The sequence below is a fragment of the Dreissena polymorpha genome, chromosome 9 (assembly GCF_020536995.1).
Source record: "Dreissena polymorpha isolate Duluth1 chromosome 9, UMN_Dpol_1.0, whole genome shotgun sequence".
Taxonomy (NCBI): Eukaryota; Metazoa; Mollusca; class Bivalvia; order Myida; family Dreissenidae; genus Dreissena; species Dreissena polymorpha.
This window is the reverse complement of record NC_068363.1, coordinates 27,209,902-27,235,089: the sequence shown is the minus strand read 5'-3', so window position 1 is coordinate 27,235,089 and position 25,188 is coordinate 27,209,902. Positions and strand designations below refer to the sequence as shown.

The following is a 25,188-nucleotide window of genomic DNA, read 5'->3' as shown; positions in this document are numbered from 1 at the left end:
CCGCCCGGCTTCGGTTGAAAGAAAGCGCCGTGCTTGCAGCACACGTCAAGGCTCTCCGTATCGAAGGCACAGAAGCCGTGTCCGACTGTGCGTCTCGGGATCGACTAGTTCTACTATCGTTCACAGCCCGATGGCAGGCCTGTGGTTTCTTCCGCTAGCTGGTGTATACACGACCGCGACCACTGCGAGGCGCTTTGTCGGCCGAGCATCTTGCCTTCGCCAAGTGGTTCATCAGGTTGGTTGCCCCCGCTGAGAGGGCATTTGCCTTACCTGCGCTGTACAAGTGCCCGATGTCCGTGCTATCGAACTACGGCCCCGACGATCAGCTATGCCCGGGAGACAAGGCAGGTCGGGCGAGATGAGCTTAAGCTGGCTCGGCCCTCCATTTTCAGAGCGTCCGCGGTCCTAGGTCGAGACAAACCGTCCCATGGATCCCAGGCGAGACAGCCCTGCGATCAGGCCTCGCGAGTTCAGTAGCCCGAGTAGGTCCGCGAGACCACCCCTACCATGAGCGAGTCCCGGCAAAAGTGGCCATTCGCCCACGTTCCGCGAAAATCAGCCCAGCGTTCAGGCCTCGCGAGCTCGGTAGCCCGGCCCGCGCGACGAGGCCCGCTAGACCACCCCTACAGGACCTGTTTATAAAACATTTTTTGTTTATTTTTTCCCAATTGATTGAAAATTATGTGATGTGAAATTATAATAGTATAATATTATTTTTTCTCAGCGAGAGGTAAAATATTGTAATATACACGAATACTTGTAACTTTCATGTTTCACTTGTTACCAGTGATTATATAGGCATAAAATGATAAATATTTGTTTATAAACATTTTAAATTTAGACTGGTTAACAGACTAGAGAAATCTGAAAGTTACATGCACACGTCTGTGGCAATGTGGGTGGGGCTACTTTTTATGATGTGCATATACAAAAAACATCGGTAAATAACGTCTACTGTAATTATTTTGACTAAGGGCTAAGGTGAGCTCCGTTATGTCCTGAGTAAAATACATGTATATTTTCTGGAGTACCAACTGCCACTCACCAACATTAAAACCATTCACGGCAGTCAATTTATCGTGAACCCAGTACGCCTACTGGTCTTAATGTAAAAAGACCTATTTACTTTAATAAAGATTATAAGGGAACTAATTCAGTTTACTCAGTATCGTAGTTAAACGGTTCGGATGTTTTTTCCTCTTTCTTTCCGAAAAGAAATCTATTCAGCGTACGGAAAATAATCGTGGGTCACCTTTTGTTGTAACTTGCATTCGGCTTAGTTGCATTCTGCCTACTGCCTGTTGCTAATTGCCGTTGTTAATTACGCTTAGTGGCAAAAACCGATTATGACTGGTTTCATAATGTCTGGTGCAGTTTCATTACGTTTGTTGGAATTAAAAAGAACGCATTTTTGACAGTGAAAGTATGTGTTATTCAATCACAATCATTGAATAGTCACCAAGCATGTTGAAACAAACATCAAGTTTACACGAATAGATATCAAGCATGTTTGAATTGTCACGAAGCATATAAGAATAAACATCAGTCATTATGTAAATATTCATCATAAATGATGTAATGTTTACAAAAATATCATTCTATAAAATCCATTCAGAATGCTTGTGAGTATCCGTTCTGTGTCGATGAGAGCATGAACATGGGTCGAACATACGTCACTTTCGGTTCGACTGAAAATGGCGAGTAGATCGGAGCGTGTGAAAATTGGCGTCTTTGTATTATTCGTTCTCGCTAATTATACCGTTATTTAATCGAAGTTTTTATATGCTCAAATATGATTAATGTAGGGTTGTACGGGGTTTTAAAAGCGCTGCATTTCACCTTTACATAGCGTAAAAATAGCGTGCTTACATGTTCCATATATAGCATAATCTCAGGGGCGTTACATGCTCGTAAATTTGGCGAGTCTTTTCCTAAAAAAGCCTGATCATAGCATACATACCATGTTTATTCAAAGAGCAGGTAGAGGACTGGAGGACTGGTCCTAAGCGTCACAGAGCGAGCTGTTTGACGCCTGGTGTGCGGAGCAAACCAAGAATATCACGAGGTATACGCTTGATGCTTACTGATAAAAGATAGGGTCGCATCAGTGCAATGGTATGGTGCCAGCTCAATGCGACCGGAAGTTCGTGGGTTCGATCCAGATTCAGAGAGGCGTTTGAAAGTGTGTCATAAAGACTTAAGATATTTTTTTTACAGAATTGGCTTTTCCAAGGAAATGGATATGAAAACTTAGAGCTTAAGACTTTCGATTTTATTGCGCTTAAATAAATATCTTTAAACTAATACATTTCTATTAAAGCAATTTAGCAGGAGTTGCTATTTTAACCTTTTACACATGTGTAATTATATCTACATTTACACGATATGTTAGTTAGACAATTACATATGACAGAGCTAGGCCGGACGTTTATAATCGACCCACTGACGATATAACGGTCAAAAGGACTTTGGCTAAGGTATATGTTGGATAAGGCTTGATTTATAAGTAACAAACAAGTGAGTAAGTGAATAAGTAAATAAGTAAGTACGTAAGTGATTAAGTGAGAGAAGGAGTGATTAAGTGAGTGAGCGAGCGAGCAGGTAAGCAAATAACTAATTAAGTAAGCAAGAAAGCAATTAAGTAAAAATTATACCCCTTGGACGAGCACGTTAAGTTAGTTATTTCAACAGCAATTGAATATACATAAGTCTGACGTCAACCAACCCATGATCGATTTCAATCACAAGGGCAGTTTGCAACACGGCGCCAGCTCGGTTTTTATAGATTGAAGGGTTATTTTATCATTCTCATGCTATCGGTTTATTGCAAATGCAATTACATACTGCTCTACCTGTATAGAAAACAATTCATGCAATCCGATTTTTTGAAATACAAATCAGTTATTGTAAGTGTACCTTTGAACTGTATGTATGCTACACAATATACCTCAAACACAAGTATGAGATTTAACATCAAATATACAATACTTGACATTAAAAACCAGTTTAAAATAGCACATTATTTTAATTCTTTTATTTGCCTATGTTTCCTTATGAGATTTCAGTCATGTGAGACCATATATATCGGGTCCAAGAATACACCATGTAGGTTATTTGACGGGAAAAAGTAGATGGTTAGATCGTCAATGAAGTGTGCTTACACAAGTGGCAAAATGTATCAATACAAAAACTACAATGTACATCAACATCTTGGGCAACAATTGAGTATCAAGCATGGCGTCAGCATGACATTAATTAACATTTAAACTAATTGCATTTATATATTTTAGATATATTGCTGAGATACTGTCACATCTGCTCAACAGACAACTAAAATCAGTAACTAATAAATGATATATATACTACTCAAAATTTGCTAAGGATCACTTTTTATTTTCACATTATCTTCAATATGATTTTAATTACTTTTAATTGTTATTTTGCAGGTTTTGATACAAGAATGTGTATTTTTGATTGTATTTTTATGTATTAATTTATCATTGAAGCCTGACGCTGGCTGAATCTAGCTAGAATGAACTTCAAATTACATATACTATACAAAGTGATCCTTAGCAAATTTTGAGTAGTTTGTTAATGAACATCATGACATTCTTGGATTCGGTTGTTTAAATTTTTCGTGTAATTTTTCAACACAACTGCTGAGTACAATAAAGTAACATGTTATGTCACACTACTAACTCAAACAAGATGGAACATTTCTTACATAACTGAAACACACAAAGTTTATTGACTGGCGGGCTTCCGATTGCACAAATTAGTCGATGTCAAATTTTCTGATATGTTTCAAACATATATCAGTAGCAGTCACAGCATCACGGGTGACAGTTCAAAAGCCCCGCGAACGTGCGAGGGGAAAATAGAAAGCGGCAAGCAGCCAATTAGGCGAGCCGATATTGGTCCCGACGCTTTAAAGTGAGTGCGGCGCGTAACGTCACGTGACCACGTCAGAGAGCTATTTGGTTGATTCTGCCTTAAGTCATAATGGGTACCCTAAGACTGTGTCATGCTTGTCCTTGCACACGCCGTTACACGTTGAAACTATGAATAACTCATTAAATCAGCTTTGGTTCGATATGTAGTGCAATCTTTCATACATTAAACTTGGTAGATCAACTATTTATCTATTAGTTTTATGGAGAAAAAAGCCCACAACAACAATCATTTTCGAAGTTGTTTTAAATGTGAAATTTCTATATTAACCACTTGTGCAAGACATGTATGCCGCCATTGATTCTATTGGCATTAATTGCATTTTAATATGATTTGATTGATTTCACATCGAGCAACATCGAGCAACAGATGTGTTGTTTCAAGAGATACCGAGTAATAAGGCCAAACCTTTAGTTTAAATATTTGGGCCGCACTCTGTGCTAAGGGGGTTTAATGTTAAATATTCATATAATATCGCTCTTTGGTACGCGACATATACTGCTTTTATGCTATGACGTTAAATTTTATTTACACTTAAATGTATTATGAATATTGCTGGGCCAAGTGTGAGGTTGAGCGCTCTATAACCAGGTTTAAACCCCCAATGCTTTGCATTGACCGTTCCAAGGCGGTGACCCCAGCTTTATTCATGTTTTGTGTTTATGTTGGTTTGTATTGTACTGTATTGTGCTGTTTTGTACTGTTTGGGCAATCGGTCACTTGCCTTAAATAAAGGACCAACTAATTGTTTTTTTAATGAAAATTCAATACTGCTCCAGCAGCTGGAGTTTCACTTCTTTATATTGAACAGTTTTTTTGCATAGTATGGTTAGAGATGGGACGTCTAAAGCAAACGGCTTTTACAATATATACATGCGTGATTATTGCTTGATACTAACTGAACGCAGTCTTGAATGGGATAAAACCCTGACCAAATTCTGACGTTTAATCACATTTCAGGCTTACATGATATATAAATGATCTATATGTGTGCAATATTTTATATGTAATTCTTGAACTATGCTTAAATTGCTTTCAGAATCCTAGATTTTCGATTCGAATACAAAAGACTATTTTCACGATGTGGAAAATCAAGTTATAAAACGTATAAACAATGTCTTAAAGTACCTACTTGCCAACAGCATTGATGTGTTTCGATAAAACACATATTCGTGATAGTTTGCATACTTTGACTGCTTGGATAGATCATATTTTCAGCTGAAAGTGGTACCTCGGCATATTTTATGTCAATCAACTGTAGCAGATTGATGTGTGCTGCTTGTATTTTTGAATGCGGTTTTAGGTATGAATTACAAATTGAGGTTAGAATCGTGTTATGGTGTCAAAAGTGTCAAGCATTTCGTGTCTAGTCATTGTATTTCTAAATAATGTGCGATACTATGGTTTTTAAATACCCACACGTATGATGATTTGTAAATTGCTGTTGTGGTTTTGTACACAAGAATAGTGTCAACAGTCATATTACAGTGAAATAATAACTTATTTAAATAATTTATAATCTGGTGATGATATGTATTGGTAGTTATACATTTAAACATTGTTGTATTGCCATGAAAAAGTTGTTTAATATGTTTTCGTGTTAATAAGTTGTTGGTTATTCCAGCCCGACTGGTGAACTTCAATAATCATAGTGGACTCCTAACACACAATTAAACGTGCATGGCCTTACCGCATGCGTTTTCAGTGTCGGGCCATATGTTTCAGTATTTCATTTGAAAATATCAAATCCACAACGTAAAGACTAATCGCCAAACAAGGTCTTCAAATGAGTATGGATAACTATTTGCGTTCCGCGGATGTAGCGGTTCTGTGTGGCGGCATATTGGCGTCCCTAGTTGTTGGTGTTGTATACGCAGTGAAAGAGAGCCGTTATGAGCCCTCGTCCTTCCGGTACCACCGAGGAGGCGGCAAATTGAATCCGTTTTCGGTCGCGGTTTCGCTAGTGGTGACATTTTCATCCTCCATATTCTACTTGGGGTACCCGAGCGAAATCTACATGTACGGATCATATTTCTTTATGCAAAATCTAGGACTAATGGTCGGATACCTTATGATGTTCTATATAACGATCCCATTGTTTTATCCACTACAAATTACAAGCGTCTACGAGTACCTTCAGATGCGTCACGAGTCCCAGAGAGTCCGACAGATGTTCATGTGGTTGAGTAACGTGAGAATGCTTCTGTACGCGGGAATCGTCACTTTCGGCGTCGCAATCGGTATGGAAGGGGTAACCGGCATATCCGCATGGATATATGTCGTAGTGTTGACGTCGATAGCGGTGGTGTACACGTCAATAGGCGGTATTAAAGCGGTTGTGGTAACTGACGTAGTCCAAGGTGTAATCATGATAGCTATGATATTTGCCGTACTAATTTACGGCTGTATTCGTGTTGGAGGTCTTTCAACAGTGATTGAGATCAACCGGCCTACGGGTAGATTACGGGTATTCGACTTCGATCCTAACCCGTTCAAGCGCCACACATTCTGGACACTTCTAATAGGCAACGGATGGATGTGCGCTGGTACCATTTTTAGTCCATCCTTGGTACTACGTCTGAACTCTGTCCGCTCTATAGGGGATGCAAGAAAGGTAGTAGCCATGTCGATCCCAGCTTTTGTGATAGTACAGATTCTTATCATGTGCGAAGGTCTAGTGGCATATGCATACTTTTCACAGAAAGGTTGCGATCCTATTGCGTCGAAACAAATATCCAACCCGAACCAAATTATACCATATCTTGTGAAAGACTTGTTTTTTGACGTTCCCGGTATATCTGGGCTGTACCTGGCTGCGCTGTGCAGTGCGTCACTGAGCACCATCTCTTCGCTGCTCGGCTCTATTTCAGCAATCACTTCCGAGGACCTCATCAGGCCGCGGTTAAAAGAAGCCTCCGAAAAGAAGCTAACGCAACTTTCCAAATTAAGTGTCGTCTTGGCCGGAGTGGTCTGCATTGGTATCGCCATACTTATCAGCCACGTGAAAGGTCCGTTGTTTCAGATTACCGGCAGCATAGGTGGGGCGGTATCAGGGCCAATAACGTCCGTGTTCCTCTTGTCAATATTCGTTAGATGCACCACTCGGAAGGGTATCTACACTAGCATCGTAGTTGGAGGGTGCTTTGGCATGTGGATGTCACTAGGGTACAACTTTTCCCCCGGTCGCCTGCAAACTGCAATATTGCCGCTGGGTCCTACTGACAAGTGTTTCTCATATCACAATACGTCGTTGGCCCGTGTAAACTTCACGACAACGCCGACGTCCGTACGTTTGGGAAACGATTCATTTGATGACCATTTGCATTTTGACGAACTGACATCTGCTAACGGAACACTATTTGATACGACACTGACACCCAGCAAAAACATTACGCCGGGTATTCCTCAAATCGTCCAAGGACTGGACTGGTTGTACTCGATTTCGTATCTGTACTTTCCACTGTTAATTTCAATCGTATCTATGTGCGTTGGATTAATTGTAAGCAAATTAACAGATGATCGCCCCGTACAAGTCCCAGAATATTTAATGCTTAAATTGAATGTAAGGTTTTTCAAGTGCCTGCCGAACTATGGTCAACTTGTGCGAACACATGAGGACGTGTCTTTACAACAAATATAAGAGAAATTGCGCGTCCTGTTACAGACCTTTAAACTCGTGGAAAGTAAATCTGAACAAGCACTGCACCTTACGCGAAACTTTAAAGTAGAGAGAGTATCACGGGAGAAGTATTTTGCTAAATTAGTATGAAACAACGCTTGGTATTTTCAAGAGGTAACGATACGCAATAATTAAAAAGGCAATTTACCTTTTTCGCCATCGAAAGCAGACAAAACCTTATATGCCAGACATACAATAGGGATTTGAAATTATGTTATTTGTTTTTAGAAAATGTGTATGATGTAACATATAACAACCCAAAGCATGTTATATTGAGGAAAGCTGTTCTGTAACTAGATTAATTGGACAAGGCAGATACATTTTACAAAACCGAAAATGTGAACACACGGTTCGTGACACAATACGCCGTATGTACAATTCAGTCGAGGAATATGTATGAAAATCATTGACTGTCTAAGACGTACACAATACGCATTTTGTTATTCCGAATAGCAATACATCTAGTCCTGTTGTCAAATTATAAAGTACATCTGTGATTAAATATGGTGCATCAATATATATATTAAGCGAGTACGCCATTATAAAGATTCAAGAACACATTATATCATGCCTATATAACGGTACATAAAGAAAATCGGTAATAATATCGTATGCGTGTTTGAATGTATATTAAGTTTAACCATGGTTATACTGATTGAAAAAGATACTTTTGTATATTATGCCTATGTTTTATTATATTGAGTCATTTGTCATTATATTATGTGTTGTTGCCAATATATTATGTCTGAATATTCTCATATTGGTTCAAGCATGCATTATTATATGCCGATGAAACCTCGTTTTGAGTCAATATGTCATGTACATTTGTCAATATGTTTTGTAACCTTATTGGCGTCGCCCTGGAGGGCGGCGACTAGTATGTTATGCATTTTTTTCGCTTATGGGAGTTACTTTACGGATCAATGCATACATTTTTGTTTTAAGACTATCTTGCATAGTGGTGATTTTTGTGTAATTTAGTGTAAATAAGTACTGCATTTGTGCCTATAACATTTATTACAACATTTATTGCCAATAATGCAAAGCTAATTGTTTTAATAAATAACTGATCCACAACTGATCACAGGGGAAAGATCACAGAGACTGGGCAATTACGCGAAACTTTCTGGTTTTGTATAAAACAAATGATGTTTTGTATAAAAACAAAACATAATCAAAATATATATATATTTTGTGTTTTTTCTAAGTTGCTTATTTAGTGGAGAATCAATGTTGTACGATATTTGACGACCTATCGCGCAAGCAAGTTTATTGGAAGGCGTAATTGTACGAAAACGTACAATTTATTAGTTTATTAATAGACATATAATAACGATCGCTATACACAACTTCACCAAATAGCAGTACATAAGTAAATGTCAACCGGAATAGCTCAGTTGGGAGAGCGTTTGACTGAAGTTGTTTACGCAACAGTCATCTAAAGGCCCCCCGGTTCAATCCCGGGTTCCGGCACGAACGGGACAGTCAGGTTAATACATATAATAAAGCTTTATTTTATGTAAACATTTAACATCCATTTTTCTATAATTGAACATTTGTATTAAAATTAATGGATGCAACGTGGTGACAACGTTAATTAATATTTTTTACATCACGAAAATATCTTATAAAAATACACGATTTTTATATTAGCAAATAAATGCAAACAGCACATCTATTATCCATGTATTTTTATGGTTGTCTATCATTCCCGTTTCCCTTGTGTCAAGCACACCTCGGAGGGTTTTTTTAAGAACCACATATAGAGCGCGAAGCGCGACACGTGTTACTTTCCAGGTGTATGGGCCCTTTAGCATTATCCGACTATTACGTCCATAGTTATCTTCCTTAGAAGTTGAGAAATTTTGAAATCCTTGTTCGAAGTCCAAAATATTCATCCGATTGTTCCCAAACTTTCACAGGTTTTTTTATCAATTAGGACTTAACCCAAACTCTATATGAGCAATATCGGACCAAAAGTCCAGAATTATGTCTCTTTGAATTTAAAAATAAAAGTGAAAAACTGCTTGGTTAGGTGATAATGTCAACATTTTTCATCAGATTCTTTCCAAACTTACAGTGTCTTAATATCAATGAGCATTTTACCTCATTTAAAATGAGAAACATCGGGACAATAAGTCCAGAATTTTTTTCTATTTAATTTGACAAAATAAACAATTTTTAATTGTTTAAAAGATTTCACAACTTTCGTCTGAATCTTTCCAAACTTGTTAAGTGTTTTTTTATATCAGTATTACTCGAACCCTATTGAAAATGATGAATATCGGAGCAATAATATCTATTATGATCTTTTACTGAATTTCAAAGTATTGTGAAATGCAGCTTCTTTATACAATTTTCATTCAATTGTTTTTCAAACTTTTACAGTGTTTTCAATACAATGAGTACTCAACCCCTATCGTAAATGAGCAACGTAAGAATAAGTTCAGAATCATCTCCCCTTGAAGTTCAGAAAAATATGAAATTACGCTTACAAGATGAAGCAGATTTGTTAAAACCTACACAGTTCTCTTCCATTAATGAAAGCTGCACACGGATACCAGTAAAAAAGGAAACCAATGTAAATAAAATGAACTATGAAATATTTGGGGGTTACAACACAAAATCATAGATAATGGTTATTTGGGGATTATAACACATCATCATAAATAATGGTTATTTGGGGGTTATAACACAAAATCATAGATAATGGTTATACCAGTATCTTTTTCTATTTTGTTTAAAATAATCGGCCAATATATTAATATTTACAGCATAAAAAAATCGTTCCATGTAACTTCATTGAGTGCCTTTTACACTGAAATTCCCGACGCCCGTTGATGCTTTGCATCAATACTTATCTTGTCCTTATATGGATTAAAAAAACTAATATATCATGCCAATGTGATCTTAAATTAAGTCAACATATTATTATATTATGTGCATTTGTCCACATAGTATGTCCAGCTATCATCATATATATTCAACGAACTAATATATCATAGCGATGTGACCTTAAATTAAGTAAACATATTATTATATTATGTGCATTTGTCCACATATTATGTCCAGCTATCATCATATATATTCAACGAACTAATATATCATAGCGATGTGATATAATGCAAAGTAAAAACATCTTTACATTGTGTTCTTTTGTCCATAGTGAGAGGATCAAATTGACCGTTTAATAGCTTACTGGGCAACACGTTGTCGCTGCAAACAATGAGCACGAAAAAATTGAGGCTCCGATGAGATAAAATGTAGATTTCAAACAGCTTGAAGTTTTATCAGAGAGCGGTGGTTGAAGGCACTAATATATTATTTTTACATAATAAAAGTATGGCCTTTAATATCGTCCATGATATTACTTTTAACAAATAAGTACACCAAACTGGCAGACATGACTGCACATTAAACATTACTTTGTACCCTTAACTGGCGAACGTGCCTGTACATTGTAATTGCTCAGCAGCCATGCTTACACACAAGACGTTACATGCATCTGGCAAACCGTCAACTCAAACTAAATGGAATGTTATCGGATGTTTTACCGAACACAAAAAACTATGTTTTGACGATGTAGTAAAGTATCAACTAAAAAAGCGTATACGCAATGCCTAAAAGAACCCACATGCCAAAAGCTACAATGTGTTTCGATAAAACGCAGATTCATGATCGTTTTTCAAACCCTGACGGCTTGTATAGATCATAATGTCATCTGGAAGTGGTACATTGGAATATTCTTTGTCGATCAAATTTAAGGAGTTTTTTGTTTGTTATTCACTGCTTTTATTAATGAGTGCGGTTATAGGAATAAAAAAATCAAGAATGGACATTTAAGAATCGTGTTCTTGTAAGTGCCAAGCACTTCATAAATGTGAACATATTTCAAATATATGTTATTTTTTCGTTAATAGCATTTGTTGCATCGCCATTTTAGGATTAACTTTAAAATGCCTTTCTTGTCATTTAATTTCTAAAATACTTTGCGATATCATGGTTTTTAATTACCCACACTTATGATAATTTGGTAAGATTGATCCTGTATACTGCTGGTGTTGTTTTTGTACACAAAAATAGCGTCAACAGTCATATTACAGTAATTTATTTAAGTAATGTATAGTCTGATGATGATAGATATTGGTATTTATACATTGTTTCATTGCAATGAAAAGGTTGTGAAATATGTTTTTCGTTTCGATAAGTTGTTTGTTATTCCTGCTCCGCCGGTGGACTTCAATAATCCTAGTGGACTCTTAACATACAATTAAATGTGCATGGCCTTACCGCAGGCGTTTTCAGTGTCATGGCCATATGTTTAAGTATTGCACTTGAGAATATCAATCCACAACGTAACGACTAATCGCCAAACAAAGTCTCCAAATGAGTATGATATACATTGGTAGTTATACATTAATACATTTGTATCATTGCTATGAACAATTTGTTAAATATGTTTTCGTTTCGATAAGTTGTTTGTTACTCCTGCTCCACCGGTTGACTTCAATAAAATCTAGTGGACTCTTAACATATAATTAAATGTGCATGGACCTTACCACATGCGTTTTCAGTGTCTGGACATATGTTTAAGGGATCTTTTCACGATTTGGTGAATTGACAAAAATGAAAAAAGTTGTTTCAAATTCGCAAATTTTCGTTAACTGTTATGATATTTTTGAGGAAACAGTAATACTGAACATTTACCATGGTCATAAATAGCCATTATATGCATCTTTTGACGGCTTAAAAACCTGAAAATTATAAAGCGTTGCAACGCGAAACGATTGAATTATTTGTAGAGTTCTGTTAATGTCGTTTAATTTTGTGAAACTACGAAGATTGCTTATATAAAGTATAAAATACGTCTCATATACATACTGTGCAGGATGGCCGAGCGGGCTAATTGGTTTTTTACTCCAGGACTCCCGAGGTCACTGGTTCGAGCCCTGCTGCGGGCTACTTTTTTTTCTTTTTTAATTGTATTCTTGGTTTTTTTACTGGAGCTTTTTATATGCTATGTTTACATTTATCAATAAAAGCATTAAATGAAAAACTTCAAAACATGCCAAAATCTGTGAAAAGGCCCCTTTAAAGAATTATTCTTATTAATATCAATCCACAAAGTGACGACTTATCGCCAAACAAGGTCTTCAAATGAGTATGGATAACTATTTGCGTCCCGCAGATGTCGCTGTTCTGTGTGGCGGCATACTAGCGTCCCTGGTTGTTGGTGTTGTATACGCAGTGAAAGAGAGCCGTCATGAGTCCTCGTCCTTCCGGTACCACCGAGGAGGCGGCAAGTTGCACCCAGTTCCTGTCGCGGTTTCGTTAGTGGTGACATTTGAATCCTCAAATCCTATTTGGGGTTACCGAGCGGAATCTACATGTACGGCTCATAGTTATAACGCGATGCTAATCACAGGGCTGATTGCCGGATACCTGATGATGTTCTTCATAACGATCCTGTTATTTTATCCACTACAAATCACGAGCGTCTACGAGTAACTACAGATGCACCACGAGTCCTAAAGAGTTCGACAAATCCCGATGTGGTTGGGTAACGTCGGAAGTTTTCTGTATGAGGGAATCGTCACTTTCTCCAGTGGTCTTGCTGTCTGCATATTCGTTATTAGATCACCTTGGTACTCAATTAGAAAATCTCCTTTCAAAAAGGGTTTGATTGCAAATACACCTTCGCCTGGAATAGGTGAAATATGTATAAATGATACAACTAATGAGTTCCATGCCATGGCACATATGTAAAAACGCAGAATATTCTTTATTATGCATTTTGCCATTTGTTGTCATATTAGTATTAATCACACAGTGTATGTCAAATAATTAGTATTCCGAAATGAAGTTAGAACATTATACTTGCTCGAGATCGAGTGATAATACGAATGGAAGCGAGATACATTTCTTGTTCTATGTTATGCCTTATATCACAAGTTAACTAATTTACCAATACACTCATCAACTGTTTTGACTTCAAACCCAGGCGGGTCTTCATAAGAACGACAATAGGATGTTGCCATCTCCAGTGTAGGATGTTGCGATCTCCAGTGTAGGATGTTGCCATCTCCAGTGTAGGATGTTGCCATCTCCAGTGTAGGATGTTGCCATATCCAGTGTAGGATGTTGCCATCTCCAGTGTAGGATGTTGCCATATCCAGTGTAGGATGTTGCCATATCCAGTGTAGGATGTTGCCATATCCAGTGTAGGATGTTGCCATATCCAGTGTAGGATGTTGCCATCTCCAGTGTAGGATGTTGTCATCTCCAGTGTAGGATGTTGCCATATCCAGTGTAGGATGTTGCCATATCCAGTGTAGGATGTTGCCATCTCCAGTGTAGGATGTTGTCATCTCCAGTGTAGGATGTTGCCATCTCCAGTGAAGGATGTTGCCATCTCCAGTGTAGGATGTTGCCATCTCCAGTGTAGGATGTTGTCATCTCCAGTGTAGGATGTTGCCATCTCCAGTGTAGGATGTTGTCATCTCCAGTGTAGGATGTTGCCATATCCAGTGTAGGATGTTGCCATCTCCAGCGTAGGATGTTGTCATCTCCAGTGTAGGATGTTGCCATATCCAGTGTAGGATGTTGCCATATCCAGTGTAGGATGTTGCCATCTCCAGTGTAGGATGTTGTCATCTCCAGTGTAGGATGTTGCCATATCCAGTGTAGGATGTTGCCATATCCAGTGTAGGATGTTGCCATCTGCAGTGTAGGATGTTGCCATCTCCAGAGTAGGATGTTGCCATCTCCAGTGTAGGATGTTGTCATCTCCAGTGTAGAATGTTGCCATCTCCAGTGTAGGATGTTGCCATCATTAGTGTAGGATGTTGCCATCTCCAGTGTAGGATGTTGCCATCTCCAGTGTACGATGTTGTCATCTCCAGTGGCTTTCCCTTGTTATCATCACTGAAAAAATACTCATATTTTATAACACATAACGCACTCGATAGCATTTTCATTAACATAAGGCTTTCGATGCAATCGAGAAGAAATAAAAAGTTTTTAACTAGACTTACCTAAATTAAACTACAATTAATAACATACTGTAATGCTTAAAATTATAGAAGTTGTAATAGCATTCATAAAGTTTGAGCGTCACAAATACATTAATTTTCAGTTATCCGTTTTAATATTTATTAAATGTGAACCTGAAACATCTTTTAAATTATGTTTTGTTTATGGACTAAATCGTACAAATTTCATCTTAGCGCGCAGCATACTGTCAATTAAGACTATCAACTTCTAAAAATAACATGCAAAAAGAGGCGCAAGGAATCTATAACGCTTTAATTAACTAAGTAAAACGGCAACGAAACAGTCCCTTTTTGTTACAAACAGGGATACATTTTTGCTCGCGAAAATTTTACTTTGAATGATGGTCGTTGGGGCTATTAGCGTAGACATAATATCCAAGTCTATTTAACAAGCGTCAGGTTAATCGATTGAAACGTAGGTCTGCTTATTTGATGTTTTGATAACCGAATTACAATACTGATTTTCTCGCCAAAAGAACTGCATAGATATATCGATTATATCAAGATTAACTTTTTTGTTGAAATCGTGATCCGTTAAGGTTTCCTTTGCACTTTCACAATTTAAAATTAATAGTCTAAGTAATTTACTTCATCAACGATGCGACAGCCAACGTTTGAGGCAAATTTTAATGCAGTAAGCGAATTATTAAACTACAGTAAGCTAATTACAAAATAGCGCTGGAAAAGTTATTAAAACATCAAATGAAGTATTTATTAAATTATTTTAGCGTGGCGCACTACGGTACGTTTATGCAAAAAGGTCATGATGGCCTTATATCGCTCACTGAGTTCAAGGTAAACCAACGAACGAAAATGTAATAATATGAATAAATTGAATTTTCCTTAATTTGACCGAGTTACATAATTTTTGACCATGCGCGCCAAATTTTCAAACTTGTCCTGGATTTCATTTGGACGAATTTTCTGACCAAGTTTCATGAAGAATGCATACTAAATGTGGCCTGTAGAATTTTCACAAGGTTAATGTTGACAACGCACAACGTACGACGAACGACGGACAAAAAGGCGATCACAAAAGCTCACCATGAGCACCCTGTGCTCAGGTGTGCTACAAAGTAATTAGAAGTATATAGGATCATCAACATCACTATTGATTTAAAATGATGATTTTTTGATGTATTTAATTTACATTCCACTCAAAATGTATACTTTAGTAATCAGCTTTTCTATAGTGTGACGGTTTGGAAATTCTTAAAGAGACCGTCTGAAATGTAAAGTGCTTCCTGCCACATATGCTCTTCAACCATTCAACTGCATGGCAATTCATCGAATTAACTAGCTTTGTACTAGTTTATTGTTCTTAAATGACAAACATCATAATCCTTATGAAACATATTAAGTTCTGAACATATTATTTTTTTCTTGAATTTGTTTAAGCTTTCTTGCACGAGTCGTGTATATACATATATCAATTGCTCTAAATATTTTCGTCCATTAAATATCATTTGCTTTGTTTAACTATTTCTTGATTCGTATTTTATTCCTCGTCGCAGTATGCTCATACTGTGCACAATAAAAAAAATCTGCCTCTGTCATTTAAAAACAAGTTTTGTTATAACCAATACGACGTGATTGCGACGACTCCCAAAATTGAATTCAATTTATTGAAAGTTTATTGGCTATCCGGCATTCTGCCTTTGGCCTAGTACAAATATACAAAAAATATGGCTAAGACAGAGAATCATACACAACATACAAATTAAAGACGAGCAAATCGTCGCTGTTCTTCGAAAACCGCGTAAGTCAAATTTGGCGCAAAATGTTATTTTTTTTTTTATAAGAACGGCGGGTTCACGGGTCATTTTCTGCGAAAATACTGGATTTCATATCCAATTGGAAAGCATAGATATGAGCACGTGAGAAAATCCTTAACACTCATTGGTGCACTATTTGTTTCTGCAAAAACTGCGTAAGTCAATTTTTCCAACTTTTCAAAAAACATTTTTACATATTTTTTAAGTTTTAAAAGATATTATTTTAGATAGTCTTAATTAAAATGGGCATACGTTTTATTTAAGAAAATATAAAAGCCTGTAGTTGTCATTTTAATTCTAAAAATGGACTTACGCAGTTTTCTCTTTAATATTTGGTTCCTTTTTAGACTATCTAAATTATTGTATTTAAAAAATATTTTTTTTTGCCTATTGAAAAGTTGCAAAAATTTACTTACGCGGTTTTCGAAGAACAGCGACGAAATATGATAATCATAACAAATAATATGTGTGACTATTAAATACAATTATGTTTGTTAGCATGCAGTTATACAACAGCTAGCTATTTAAAATTTCACCTCTAAGTTAGAACGCTTCGACAAAAAATGTGCAATGTTTTTTAGCTTAGGAACATTTGTACAAGACATAATTGGTGAACATGTTTTATTTGCTTATTCATCATCCATATTATTTAACGCAAGATAATCAAATACAAAATCGACATAAATTTGCAAATCTTCTAAATAAGTAAAATTATTAATGTTACCTTTAAATCAATAACATGATATGAGAATATTTTTTTTCAAAACTTACACCGTTTATCATGTTATCGATTAATTAATCGGTTATATAAATATGTTAACTGGTTAAGTCTTTTGCATTCCGAAAATGTTATATGGTAAAAAAACTTAATGTATTTAAAGAAAAAAACACCAAGTATCATCATATAATGTTAATTTAAAATGTTTCTGTTCGAGGTTTCTTCAATTTAAACAAAGTTAGACGGCTGAATTTTTTAATATGAGATGGCAAAATTAGATCATAGCATGCTAGTTTGGAATTTAGTTCTGACACGTGTAACAAAAGTGTAGCTAAGCGGTCTGATTCATTTATAAAATCGTTGAACAGCGAAAGATAAAACGCTATGCGCCATTGCTAAATATTCTAGCTTCTATTTAAAAAAGACGGTTGAAACAATATTTAAAAAAAATCCCAAATATTTTTTTTGCGCATAAAATTTCCCCCTACCATATAAAACGGTAAAAAAGCGACTTACAATTTCCGCTGCCTTGGGATGCACGTCCGACCATGTTTCACCCACGAACTAACATACAATATCAGACGGCCCTTTTATACATGCACGCAAATGCACGTGAGACTCATTCCAAGGATTTGGCAGCTCTTGTCATGATGGCAGGCAGTTTAAGGGTACTTATTTTAATTTGGAATCCCCGGTTGGCTGTTCTTACAAATACTTTAGCTGGCAGAAGCAATAATTAACATCTCGCCTTGAAGACAATAACTCCAACTTTGACAAGCTAACAACAAAGTGGCGTCTATGATTATAGACACGCTACATAATGCATGATTTTGATGATTTTTGTGTATCCCTTTAATCACTGGACACATTGTTTTAAATTATTTATTTATTTGCAAATGCAAATGTTAGTTTTTAAATAACATAAGCTATCTATAATGGGTATTTCAGTAAGTTAAACACGCCCACAGACGCTCTCGGAGGCTTTTGCGGGTCGAATCCCCAATGTCACTTCGTGTAATGGTGGTATTAGTTGTAACTAACACTTCTTCAGTGGTATTTACCGATACTATAAGAAAAATAAACAAAAACATTGTTTTAACATGTATCTGACACGAAATGGCGTTTTATAATTGGAGTTTCGGTAAGTTAAACAAGATTTCCGACGCCGAGCGGATACTGCAATCCCCCATGTTTTTACATATAAAGGAGATATTTATAATATTAAAAGAATCATTTTGGTAATATTTATAAGAAGTTAACATATAAAGGGGATTTCGGTAATCCTATATTTTTAAGCTGCCAATAGCAGACGCAGGCGTGGGTACAGACATCCCGGAAGTTATCACGTGTAGTGGTGGTGTTAAAAGTGAAAAATACTTCTACGATTGCATTTATCGATGCAATTTATGAAAATGTTTACAAAACATTGTTTTATTTGTTTTAACACAACATTTTTATAACTTTTCTTTCGATAAGTTATGGAGAGCGGGTACCGAAATCCCCCATGAAATTTTATATAAACGTGATATAATTCATATTTAGCACTGTGCATATACATGTAGCAAATTTATAAAGGAAAGTGCTACACACAAAAATAAGCTGGTCAATTTTCTGAAATAAATGACTGTTCTATAAAGGTGATTTCAATAATTCTGCACATTAAAGCTGTCATTTGCTCGTGTCAAGATCACGTTTCGGCTTTGGAAATGGTATGAATGCAATGCATCCAACTAATTTTTATGGATATCGACTGTCTGAGTTACATAAACCCCATTGACATCGATTAACTATATTTCATTAACGTTTTTTATCGAAGAACATAAACTTAATTTGTTGAAAAAAGTGAACCTAGACATTCGTGGTTGAAGAAGTAGTAACAATAACAACAGTATCATAAGCGTAACAACAACAAAAACATCAAAGAAAACCCTTAGTCATGGTGTTGTTTCTGCTGATGCTGTTTTGCTGCTAAACAGGATGAATCAATAAATGAATGTCAATGCAAGCAAGCACACTTTTACTATATAAATCGTTTTTTTTAATTGATAAAGTCGAAAGACGGTCAATGAAATCAGAGTTAATATTTACATTATGAAATTTTTGCGGTTCTCTACCAAAATTTCATACCAGCCTAATGTGTTTATAATCGCAACATTGCCTTCATTTACCAGTGCTGATGTTAGGCTGATCAAAAGGACGATACGGTTAATTAAACATTCTTTGAGTGCAAAGTGAACAGGTTATTTAAGAATAACATTCCAATTACAAGATGTAAACAAACGCAGCTTTGCGATTTTGGGGGTTATTTAAACAGGCTCGATTCGTTCGTCTACGGGTGAATTTTTATCTTATTTCTGTCTTAGAGCTACACGTTTTATTTTAACTTACAACGGATTAATATAATTCCAACGTAATATACAAATTGACTTGTTAGATTAGAATAATACCGGGTAATTTGTGTTTATAATTTTATTCAAAATTGATATAATGCATTTAATTATTATACTTTTTAATTGCAATATGACATATATTTTTGTTTATATAATTAATATAATGTATTATATTAAAAATATCAAATCCAATTAAAACATACACAATATAAATATAAAGACACTATCAAAAATGACATTAACTACTTTTTAAGGATTTAATTTGATTTACTGCTCATTAATTGTATTCCAAGTGTTTATAAGTATAAATATTTTTGTATACAAATGTTCATGTATGTATAATTGTATACATAATATATATATATATATATATATATATATATATATATATATATATATATATATATATATATATATATATATATATATATATATATATATATATATATATATATATATATATATATATATATATATATATATATATACATATATATATATATATAACACTATTATACGTTAATAAATGTAGTATAATATATAAATATACATAAATATTATATGTTAAAGCAGTCCGCACAGGCTAATCATGAAACACTTTCCGCTTTTATGGTATTTTTCTTTATTTTATTAATTTTAAAGGAAGTCTTGTTTTTAGCGAAAATGAAGTTTCTTCTGATCGTAATAAATAATAAATAAATACATGTCCATGCATTAAAAATAACATATGCTAGGTGTCTTCTGCAGTTTATAGAATTATTTAACCTGTGTATGATCTTCAAAATAAAGGGATCTTCAGAATAAAGGAACAGAGCAACATGTGTCGGTAAATGCCATAAAATGAACTAGCGCGGTGGTTATAACATTGATAAATTTGAAACGGTAATAACATCTGACATGATACGATACACAATTTAATTTGATACGGGCAATACTCCTCGGACGGTACAAATCTCATCGCAGTCCTTTGGGAATTGGTTTTTGATAACATTAACAGTCTGATGTCTGGTTGTTGTTATTGTCATTTAACCAACTGTCAGTCAGATTGTTATCCTTCATAATGACCAATCAGCGGGCGATTAATCGGGCGCGCCTGTTGCTGACGAAATTCCCGCCATTTTCTGGACAACCGAATGCCTAGTTCTCATTTTTGATTGAGTTTCGTTTTTTGTTCGAATGAAACAGAAATGAAAAAAGTAAAACGGTTTAAATAGTATTTATGTCACTCTGAGAGTCAGATTCCAGAAAGATAAGTAAGAGGAATTGAATTTATAACATTTCCAACGCGGAAATACATCACTTTACAAGTGCCAGTGGAAGCGTTAATGTGTAGAATTACCGAACTACCCCTTTTAGAACATTAATTTATTTCAAACACTGAAAATGCCATGTAATTGTAAGCAATATTAAGTATGAATTATTTCACGTGTATAATTCAAAATAATAGGGAATTATGTTTACCCACTCTGCTCAACTCAACGAAATCCCCTTAATAAATAGCCTTATTGTGTAAGAAACAGGTGAAAATAATTGTATGTTACTAATTTAATACAAACGTATTGATAAATGCCATCGTAAAACTTGACTTACTTGACTTATTCCGTGAGACTCCTATTGGAGCATATGGCTGCAACAACCCCACGTCAACGCACTCTGTTCTGGGCTGCTCTCTTAAGCTGGGTCCATGTCACCCCGGAGTCCCTCGCTTCGCCCTCGACTTACCTCGTAAAACAGTTATTAATAACTGATATCACAGATACACGCGGTAATTCACAATTGAATTTCAGTAGTACGGGCAAAAGCCCGCGAAGCGGGTGTTGACCGTTCATACATACGGAAATTTAGACATAAAATTACATAAGAATACCACATATGGATGCGTCTCAAAAATATATTTCACGCGACATATATTTTCGCGATGGTATTTATGACCTTGAACAAATAAAAAACACTTTGACATATGCTAAATCAAATGTAAATACATACCTCAGGAAAAATTATATCAATGACATCATAATTGTGTAGCGAATCGCACTAAATATTCTCGCATCATTTGTTTTTCTTCGCAACCGTTCCAGAGTTAAGTCATTACTCAATTATCTCCCCTGAATACTAATCTTCAGTGGGTATAAGCCGAAGACTGGTTCACTACATTAGTGACAGTCTTTACCAAACACAATTTACGTGAACATAACCCGTCTTAAATATATAACCGACTTAAATATATAACCGAATCTCAGATTTCTGTCGAATTTTTTTGCTTTGATCTTTTCGATATCTTATTGTTATTATTATCCTGACAAAGCACAAACGCTTGTTAAAAAAATATTTGTTTTAAACATTACCGTTGGCATCTCTATTCTTCCAGTATTATCGCGGTATTTCCATAACGATAACCTACTGTTTATTTGTCAGAATTCGTGACGCATTTTCCATTCGCTCTCAGAAAGAAGCTGTACGTGTGATCATGAGCAATATTCTGGTAAGTTGTCTTTGTTATCCATTAGAAACACATTTATTCCAAAATTTAAAGATATTCCGATCTAACTTTTTAGTCTTTTAGCTTTAATTTTTAACGTATTTACACCTCGTTTGCTCGCACTTTTCCGATATCACAAAAGGTTACATGTCACTATAATAAGTTTAGGCATTAAACCACAAAATCCGATACCTTTGGATTTTTGTACCACAATTTACGTAAAAAATCTTCCAGATTCGAAATCAACAAAAAACAAGACATTTATAAATTGTCTGCACTATTGATCAGATTATAAGATATTTGTTGGTTTTCCGTCTTTAGAAGCTGTTCTGCCAAGGCAAGAGCTGTGCATCACACAAGCCATTCTATCCAGCAAAACTGACAGTCAACAAAGGAGGGATTCCTGAACTATCAAAGTTTCCAATTTATACACACAGTTATTATCTGTGGTGATCTTTATTGGTTCTGTTGGTTTACTTGGATTGAACATGTGTTAACTTTTATAGAACTTTGAAAAGTCTATATCTGTCCATCTATGAACAAAATCAGCTATGGTATAATAAGATCAGATGTGCAAACAATGTCAAAGGGTGTTAAATTAACAATTTGAAGGCAATTATGCTGAAAAAATATGAAAGTTCCCATGAAAACTTAGTCTGTATATCGACAAGTGTCTGCCAATAAATGTCAAACTAGTAATACAAAACTTACCACATGTATGTAAAAGCACTAAGTACCTGTTGTTATCATTTTTAGTAAGGTAGTGTAATTTTAAACAGTAGCAAATAGCTTGTTAAGTAAATGCAAAATGCAATTAAAATGATTTCCTTTATATTGTGTAATTAATAAATTGGTTGTTACTTGTTAATCCATGATAAATGTGTTATGGCAAGTACAAAACCAGCATTGTTAATTTTGTAAATGGTAATAAAATAACACCACTTTGTAATTTCATATACGTAAATATTCGTGTACTGTAGGTTGATGACAGTGTTTTAGTATTACTTATTTTGTTATTATTATTTTATGTGCAAATAAATGATGTGAAGTGTTTTGTATCTCCACACAATACCACATACCTTTTTATATATGTACTGTATTATGCGTTATTTGAATGTTTAAATAAAAAAATATGGATGATATAACATGATGCACTCTAATATTTGCATTCAAATTGTAACTATAGAGTATGCAGTTTAGGCTGTGGTTTAAGAATTGCTACAAAGTGGCTAGTTCTTTAGTGGCGACAAAATTTAAACTATTCAACAATAGTTTGCGAAAGAAAATAACAAACCTGCCAGATACCTGTATTTATTAAATATTTTTAATTGCGAAACAAGTATGTTGTTATGCTGTTACACATAATTATACATTGATAATAAATAAGAAGACAATTAGCGGTGTTAACGTTTCCCAACAGTAGAAATCATTCTTCTGATGAAGTCAGTGGTATAAAGACGAAAGCTCCAGGTATGGCTTTCAATACGTAGTGTGTGTTATTTGACAGTCTAAAACTTATTGGATTAAACAAAATCCTGTCAAATTTGTCAATCCAAATTTATTTGACACATCACATGATTTTGATTATGTTAAATCAGTGTACTGTATGCTAAATGCAACTGCTTTAGCAAGCTGTCAAGTTGTTTGAGACATTTGATGAAACAAACTGTTTCCGGGGTAGGACCAGTACTTAGTGTCAATACATGTATGGCGTACCATGACGTCGAAAGTCTACAAGACCTACTAGGTAGAACGAGAAATGTACTTCGACGTACAATTTTCACCGACCCTTGAGTGTTAGCCAATCAGAAGACACCTTACATCTGTTGCTTTAAGATATATTTGACATCGAAAAAATGTTGCTTTAAGATATATTTGACATCTAACATTATTATTATTATTATTTATACCAAATTATGCGACTATCGACCGCTGACTCATCGATATTGTGCGGATTTATTCACCTGGCGTGGCGGAAGTAACCTCTGACTTATGCATGTTATGGTTATTACAAAATACGACCAACGGGGAGGTTATTATACATTATTTTTCCCGTTAATGTTTAGTAATTGTTTGGTTACCGTTGGGAATTTCCTACACAGTAATGCTGAATAATTTTAATGTTAAAAAGATAACACTTGACTCTTCTTCAAATTTGTATATAATCTATTTCAATGCATTAAATACTTGAAACTTCTATGTGTTTTTTTGCCGTTCTGATATTTTTATTCATTTTGTCTTTAATTAAATAAGAGATTTTAAACATTTATTATGAATAAATCTTAAGGAAAGGCGGCTCAATAGACAAGTGTTTTGATTGGCTGTTCAGAAAATGTGTTCGTCGAAGTACAAACATGTATGTCAAAGTACAAATTGTACTTTGACTTACAAACATATACTTTGAAGTGTATTTTATTTGTATGTCCACGTACAATTGTTGTACTTTGACGTACATTTCTCTTTTTACCTAGTAGGTCTTCTTGACTTTCAACCCAAATGGTACGCCATAGTATGTCTTTATGGATATCTAAAGAATGCTCCCACTTAAGAGATCAATACAGAGACCTCCCAGTGGACTAAGACAGTTAGACTCGATTTGTCATTGTCGGCTCGGGTACTAATTTCATGTACCCCGGGTACCGTTAAGTATACTTACATGTACCCCGGGTACGGTAAATATACTTAACGTACCCGGTCGATATTAGACTGTACGCGAGTTGTATTCCCGCCAAAATCCGATGTTGTAAAACGCGCAACCAATTACCGCACAACGATATTATATATCTTTAACAAACTTCTCTTTTGAAAAAAAAAACCTGCATCAACATGAAACTTTAGTAAGAATTCCGATAATATAGAGTCCATTTAACAGAAAATTGCAATAAATGTGAACATAATTATTTTCCAAAAAATAGCCGACAGCGACCGATGTAGCGTTAAAATTCCCGGGTACGTTTGAGTATATTTACCGTACCCGGGGTACATGTAAGTATACTTAAGAGTACCCGGGGTACATGTAAGTAGTACCCGAGCCGACAATGACAAATCGAGCTTAATCTAGTATAAGTCACGTGATTGCACACTCCTTAACAAAGCTTGAGTTTATTTTGTTGACTGTATGATACGAGCTTATATAATACTTAG

The 25,188-nt window shown here is 35.3% G+C and overlaps 1 protein-coding gene across 1 annotated transcript; it reads left to right on the top strand.

The window, feature by feature from the left end:
* The first annotated feature begins 5,743 nt into the window (after positions 1-5,743).
* Positions 5,744-13,138, top strand: LOC127845925 (sodium-coupled monocarboxylate transporter 1-like). Its single transcript, XM_052377104.1, has 2 exons — positions 5,744-7,349; positions 12,819-13,138. The coding sequence occupies exons 1-2, from the start codon at positions 5,744-5,746 to the stop codon at positions 13,136-13,138; spliced, it is 1,926 nt and encodes a 641-aa protein (XP_052233064.1).
* The last annotated feature ends 12,050 nt before the right edge of the window (positions 13,139-25,188 follow it).

What these genes read in the sequence shown, in the direction of transcription:
- LOC127845925 (XM_052377104.1), top strand. Translation starts at nt 5,744, where the DNA reads ATGGATAACTATTTGCGTTCCGCGGATGTAGCGGTTCTGTGTGGCGGC. An exon ending in CAGCAAAAACATTACGCCGG is followed by an intron (nt 7,350 to 12,818) that starts GTATTCCTCAAA and finishes TGCGTCCCGCAG; the next exon opens with ATGTCGCTGTTCTGTGTGGC.